Genomic DNA, 7,355 nt, shown 5'->3' on the forward strand with positions numbered 1-7,355 from the left:
AAACCTGGACCCGTGACCTACAGCCGTGCGACCCCGATTAAGTGATTTAACCTCAGTGACAGGAGCCTCCTCCGCACAGAGTGGCTGTGAGTATTGGGGTAATTATGTGAAGGGCTCTGTTTAGCGTCTGGCACATACAAAGTCTCATAAGAGAACATGCTCGGTGGCCCTGGGCCAGGGCACCTTGCATCTTCTGGACCGTGATGGGAAAATCATTCTTCGAGCCCTCACCTCCTCACCCACCCACATGGCCATCGCCTCTAAACCATGTCTTCACCTGGTCTCACTGCCCACGTTAATGTGATCATTGAGGACTAGGCACGCTAATTCGTGCCTGTCAACAAAATGCTGTAAAGTCCAGAGGATGAGGTGGTAGAACCTGATTGATGTTGAAGTGCCGCCATTGTTTGGAGTTTTCAGATGAATAAATAAATGCGTGTCAAAATTTACTGTCTCCATTTTCGCTCATCAGTGAAGAATGATCACACAGCTGTTTTTAGCCAGGCCGAGCTCACACATCACACAGTACATTAGAGGACACGGTTTTATCTTCTAAGATAAAATAGGTTATCAAATATCTGAGATGGTAATGACCCTGGTTCTGTCTCTCTCTGGGATGTGCCTGGGAACCTGAGAAAATCAGCCCTTTCCTAAATGCTTTATTTCCTTCTAAGGGGCCTTCTTGAGGTCTGTCTGCGAGAAGGTCGTGCTGTTCGGAAGTGAGGAGCAGTAATGAGTTCAGTTGCTGCTTTTTTCCCTCTTCCCCCCTCTCCCTCCCTTCCTATCTCCCTCCTTTCTTTCTTAAATTGTGGTAAAATACACATAACAAAGTTTACTCTAGGTAACTCATTTACGTGAAATCGTATAGTATTCGTTCTTTGGCGTCTGGCTTACTTCATAACACAATGTCCTCCAGATTCATCCACGTAGCAGGTGTCAGGACTTCCTTCTTTGCGGCTGAATGACATTCTCTTGCAGGCATGTACGGTATATATTCTTTTTTTTAACCCATTTATCCATCAATAGACTCTTGTGTTGCTTCCACGTTTTGGGGATCGTGGATCATGCTTTTATGAATATGGGTGCACAGATATCTCTTTGAGACCCTGCTTTCAATCCTTTTGGGAATTTAACCAGAAGTAGAATTGCTAGATCATATGACAGTTACGCTTCGATTTTTGCGGGGCACCACCGTATTGTTTTCCATAGCCACTGCACCGTTTTACATTCCCACCAAGAGGGCACAATGCTTTCAGTTTCTCCAAGTCCTCGCCAACATCTGTTATTTTCCGTTCTTTTTTTTTTTTTTTTGGATAGTGGCCATCTTAAATGGGTGTGAGGTGATATCTCATTGTGGTTTCCATCTGCATTTCCCTGATGACCAGTGATGCTGAGTATCTTTTGTGCTTCTTGACCAGTTGTACATCTTCTTGGGAGAAATGCCTATTCGAGTCCTTTGCCCATTTTTAAATTGGGTTGTTAGCTTTTTGTGTCACTTGCCGCTTTGAGGGTGATTCCTTATTTCCTTAGTCTTGGGGCCTTTCAGCCAGCTGCCCAGATGTGGCTCTTATGATCCTGGTTCCTACAAAGATGTCAATTTTTACCTGCCTTTGAGGGAAAGGAGATGATATATATATATATCCATATATATATCCATATATATCTAGCCTATCTTGATTTACGGAGTCCTGGTTGGGGCAGATGCTCGTGTGTGGACTTAGTGGAGCTTTAGCTGGGGAGGGGACAATTGAATAACTGACAGGCAGCAGAGTGGCTAAGAGCGTGGGTTTGGGTGTCACGTGGATCAGGATTTTAGTTCCCTCGTTGGCATTTACTAGCTGCGTGACCATGAGTAATTTACTGACCTCCGTGGGACCCAGTTTCCTCATCTTTAAAATGAGAATAATAATAGCACTTACCTCCTTGGGTTCTTGGGAGGTTTGAATGGGAGAATGGTTTAGCGCAGTGCCTGACGTATGATAGATGCTCAATAAAATGAGCTGTCTCTAGCTATTAATACAAGACAGAGTGTCCAGAGGGTGAAATATAAATATGAACAAATGTGTGGGAGTTCAGGGAAAAGAAGCAGTTAGATTTGACTGCAGAATTGGGGCGGGTTAATTACTGTAGACATTTGAGCTGGGCCTGGTGATGGAAGAGAGTCGTGACAGAGACCAGAAAGGCACAGGAGTGAGCAAAGGCCCTGAGTCGCGCAAGTGTTTTTAGAGCAAGGCTATTCAGAGGAAAGCACTAAGTAGAGGACAGAGAGCATTGTGGGAAACAGAGATGAGGCTGGAAACGTCACGTGGGACCAGATCCTAGAGGGCCAGGGGCGCTAGGCCCAGTACGTGCCCACATCGATGGCGACGGTGAGGAAGATGGCGGCATCGCTGAGTTTCCCAAATGTGCACAGTCAGAGCTGCCGAAGCGCCAGATCTAGACTCTCGGACGTGGCCCAGCGCCCTGGGGAGCAGTGTTTCCACGTCGCCACCATCACCGAGACGTGAGGCTGAAGTCACTTCCTGCCTCGGCTTCCTTCCTGACACCCTCGCTCCCCTCGTTCCCGTCCATCGGAGGCTGCGTCATTCGTGCTTATGGAGTGTCTCGAGGCCCTTACCCGGGCAGTACTGAACGTTGTTCCTAAACAGGCACGATTGTTATTCAGGGAGGAAAGAAATAGTGTCCAAGTGTGGGGAGGCGGAGCCTCTTAGCCCCTTGAACCTCTCTCCTGCTTTGCATCTCTGATCTGCGTTCCAGCAGAAAGTTAGTCATGGAGAGACGACTTTGGGCAGGTTCTCCAGGCGTCATGCTGAGGTGCCATCTTACAAAGCTGAGGACGTCCTTGGCCCCTGAAAGATTCATATCATATATCGGTCGTGGCATTTCTCGGTTGTTTTTTTCTTGGAGGAAGGTGAATTTCGAATTATGCTAAGACTAACATGTAGTGAAGCGAACATTCCATCTACTTAGAATCCTCCGAGCACTGTTCCAGTGAAAACACCCTAACTCGCTCCCGGCCCTTGCAAACCGCTCTGTCTTCCAGACCGAACTCAGAACTTCAGCAGAACTTGGTAGACGTATTAGATATGAGTCTGTGAGCTTATATCACATGAACAGCGTGACGTGGGTAATCGATTACGCAGCTCGGGGGGGATTTGGGAAGCATCAGCATACTCTGGACTTGGGAGTTGAAGCCACAGGCTTCACCAAGACAGAATGCTCAGGGCAGGTTATTGCCATGTGAAATGGCATCCCTGTAGAGGGTTGAGGACCCAGGGTTCCCTAATTCTTAGGAGTGAGCAGAACAGAGGAGCCTTTGAAGGAGATTGAGAAGGGGTATTTAGAAAAGTGAGGAGAAAGTCAAGGGCAAGTAAGGCTAGGGACCTGGAAGAAGAGAGTTTTCAGCAATAAAGTGAAGTGTATGCAACAGAAGATCCAGGTTGCTTTCAGGTCTGAATTCAATGACTCTAAAGCCATCTTTACGCTGCTGCCACCATCACTGGGCATCTTATGACTTGTGTTTTATCCCAAATTGCTTTAAGGAACTGTCTCCCAGCCCTCAGTTTATCGTTGGTGGAGCCACGCGCACAGACATTTGTCAAGGGGGCCTAGGTGAGTAACTGGGGAGAGTCCTGTTTGTTTGGGGAGAGGGTGGGGTGTGTGTGTAATGAGTAACCTCAGATTAAGCCATTACACTTGACCGACTGCAGTTACCTGTAAGTGGACATAATTTACCCTATAAAATGGCTCCGTCCCTATAATTATGAACTGTCATAGTAGATGCTTTTATAATTAGTCAGAAAACAAGAATCTTATCTTCCTAGCCAAGCGTTCTTTCATCGGCCCAGAATTCTGAGATGAGGAACCTGCCCTTCACAACCTTTCACGTTCCCACCAAATCAGGTGCAGTTCAACTTGGGAAATAATTCATTTTATTTTGTTTCCTAAGTTCGAACCTCAAGTGCTAGGAACCAAGATTCTCCTCGAGAACAGATTAGGGGGCAGCGTGGCCCCGAATCGACGTCGCTGGGCCTGCACAGCACCACCCAGGGACGGCTGCCAAAGAAATGAGAGCAACGAGGAGACACATCCTACTGGGTGAAAATCAGCAAAACAAACAGAATCTCAGCACCCGTCCGGCCCCGAGAACGGTCCCCTTTCAGAAGGTCCCCTGCTTTTCGTTCCCCCTCCGTGTTCCAGCCGGGAAACCCTGTTGGAATCCTTTATGATTCTGAAAATCACGGGGCATTTTATTTGAAACACCCCCGATGTTCCTTAATGAATATAGCAGGGCTGGTGGCGGGCGGCTATGACGATAATGCAGCAGGAACGATTCGGGGCATCGCCCGAAACACGCGCCCCGTTTCCCGAAAACCTCAGCCTGCGTGTCCTCCGCCTTCGCGTCAGGGCTGTGAAGGAGCAGCGTGGGACCTCGCCCGTTCTGGGTTAGTGCGGGGTGCCTTTGACCTCTTCCAGATGTTTGACCGAATTTCGCGTGTGTCTCAAGGAAGTACAATTACCAACAGATCCTTTTAACTGCTTTTCGTCAGAGATGTTTTAACTTTGGGAAAGGTGTTTAATAAGTGCCTTTTCATCGACTGACTCGGATCTTCCTTCGAATAGGGGAAAAGAGAGTCTCCAGAAGGGGGCCGGGGCGCCGCCGCGGGGAGGGTGTGCTGGTGGTGAATGCGCCGTAGCTGGCAGTGCAGGAAGTGAACCCCAACTAACCCTCAGAATCCAATTCACACCAGAGGCAGCGGAGGCCACCTTGGGATTAGCCCGGCCTCCGAGGGGCTGGTTTTCCATAAGCAGGAGGAAGGGGGCGCTCTGTACGGGGCCTGTGGGCCTGTGGGCCCGGTGGAGCCTGAACAAGTGGAAAAGTGGGTGGAAACCAGCAGCTGAGTCAGGACGACCTGTGTGGCTGGGAGGCTGGGAGATTCGGGGAGGGCCCCCCCACATCCCCCCCACAGTGGTGGATTGCGGAGAGATTACGAGGAGAGACTCCTCACCCCAGGGCGAGGCGGTGTCATGTGGCACATGTTGATTCAGGGCGTGACAAGAATTAATGTTTGTTAAATACTTCCGTTGGCTTTTCAGAGTCCAACAGGGCCCCGCTGGGGTCTGCTCTAGGTTTAAAAAAATTATTATTATTATTATTGTTTTTTAACAGTTGATCTATAGAATGAAAATGATGTATTTTTTTCTCCCTAGCTTTGTGCTACTATCATTTTATTATTATTCTGAATACACGCGGTTCAAAAATTAAATTCACTGAAAGTTCACAGTGAAAATCGACTGCATCGCTCACTGCCCTGCAACCACTTAAAAAAAAAAAATCCTTTCAGTGTTTCTTTGCAAATTCCAGCCAGTCTAAACACATATTCTCATTTTTATCCCTTTTTTGCACTGAAGACAGCGTACTGTAAACACTGGTCGGCACTTTGCCATTAGTTGCTATTATTTTATTCCGTAAGACATTTTGGAGATCTTTCCGCATCATTGTATAAAGAGCTTCGTTCTTTTTTAACCCCTCAGCGTCCTGTACCCCGTTGCGCGATGTGCCACAGTTGATTTATCCTATTTCCTACTGGCGGACGCTGGCGTTATTTTCTCGCTGTTATAAAACACGTTGCAGAGAATGTCCTCCTCCTGACATCCGGCCGGACGTGTGAGGGTATTTGTCAGCAGGTCCGACGTGTGTCCCCTGCAATGCCAGCCTCTTTGCGCCCTGTCTTCTTGGGGGAGCCCACAGTCCCCAGGCCTAGCAAGGGCCATGTGCACAGCCCCCCAGTGGGGCAAGAGGGAGTCTCAGGGCACATGGCGCTGGGAAGGAGTAAATCGTAAGTGTGCGACGCCCTGTAGGACACACCTGCGCGTGCCCATTTCCAGCGTGTGCTCATGGCTGGCACATCACCCAGGGAGCTGCAGAGACCTCACTGTTCCAGCACAGACCGTCTCCCCCTTGTACACCGGCTCATGCATATCCCAAAACTTTTTAAAGCCTCTGTGGCCAGTGACATAGACTCTCTCCTACCCCCGAAGTACACATTTCTGGCTTCACGCACCCCGCACGGTAAGCCATGCCCGTGTGGTTCATCCGCCTGCGGGGAACACGGAGATGAGGTGTCAGTTATGCGTATGGTCGTGAAAATGCAACAGGGCCGGAAACAGCCTTAGGCATCCCAAAGCCACATGAGGGATGTTACTCTACAACCATAGATGACCTTGGTCTCTGAACGATGAGTTTTGACATTTGCTGTCTTCAAGAACAGGGAGCAGCAGAGTTCCTTTTACCAACGAGGAACGGAGGCTTCCAGAATTTAGAAAGAAAGGAGATTGCTTTCTGAATAACAAATGCTACACCGTTTATCCAAACTTGACCCGGAGCGGTTTATTTTCCTTGCTGAGCAGGCTCAGCAGTGAGATGAGCCTTCCTTTGAAGGTTTGGTGAGGGTTGGGGTTTCTCTCTCCTTACCTGGCCTTCCCGCCTCCTCTCCCCTCTGTCCGATGTCTGTGTGTTTTGCGTGCCTTGTGCTTATCTATTCTACCCTCTTTTCTTTCTTGACCTGGTTTTTCTCTTCACCTCTGTAGACTTGATGATTTTCTCATCTGCACTGTATTTACTGAATGGTAGTCTTGTTTTGAAAAGGAAACGTCTGGCCTGTCTCACATGTCTCTAAAGACAACTAACAATGACGACCTAAATTCAGGTGCCTCTTCTGAGGCAGCCCTCACGTTACTTTTCCCGCGTGAGTCAGCGTGTCCTGGGGCAGGGCCAGCTCACGGCAGTCAGGACTGGTGTCAGCGTCTTTAGAGAACTCTTCTGGAATGCTTTGATGTGTAGCATCCTTCAGGGGCTGGGGCGAAGTGAATCAGTTCACTAGGACTGACTGGTTCTTTTAATGAGCAATCAAGGGACGCTTCAGCAAACTTAAAGGGCCAAACCCACTCTTCGATTCTGTCAAGAGCCCCAGGTCAGACCTCCAGGAAGCAGAGAGACTACAGACAACAGTTCCTTGCCACCCAGCCTTATGTAACATGGAGCAAATTTGTTTTTTTTTTTTTTTTTGCTAACAGGGTCTTTTCCTACTTGTGGTTCCCCTTTTTTGTTGCATATATTTCCCTTCTATCTTGAATCCTAGTGCTCAGTGCCATTGTATTAGATCCTACTATCTACCACTGTCCCATCTACTCTGAGGAAAGGGTCTGGGATAACCATTTACACTTTAGTGTGAATTTGAGCCAGTGGGTTACAAGCATTGTTTCAAGAGCATGAAAGAGTTCTACTGTTACTCTTTAGTTACACAAACCCTCGATAATTTATTTCATTTCAGCATGAATACAGGCAACGAAGC

General features: G+C 48.2%; 1 protein-coding gene across 1 annotated transcript in view; it reads left to right on the forward strand.

Annotated features, from left to right (window-relative positions):
• The first annotated feature begins 2,360 nt into the window (after nucleotides 1-2,360).
• CAPN8 (calpain 8) overlaps nucleotides 2,361-7,355 on the forward strand; it is a 47,546-nt gene continuing 42,551 nt past the window's right edge. Inside the window, 4 exon segments of the mRNA XM_011360889.1 lie at nucleotides 2,361-2,503; nucleotides 3,044-3,071; nucleotides 3,543-3,612; nucleotides 6,043-6,073. Coding sequence (XP_011359191.1) covers nucleotides 2,361-2,503; nucleotides 3,044-3,071; nucleotides 3,543-3,612; nucleotides 6,043-6,073 — 272 coding nt within the window.

This window comes from Pteropus vampyrus, unplaced genomic scaffold (genome assembly GCF_000151845.1).
Source record: "Pteropus vampyrus isolate Shadow unplaced genomic scaffold, Pvam_2.0 Scaffold60, whole genome shotgun sequence".
Classification (NCBI taxonomy): Eukaryota; Metazoa; Chordata; class Mammalia; order Chiroptera; family Pteropodidae; genus Pteropus; species Pteropus vampyrus.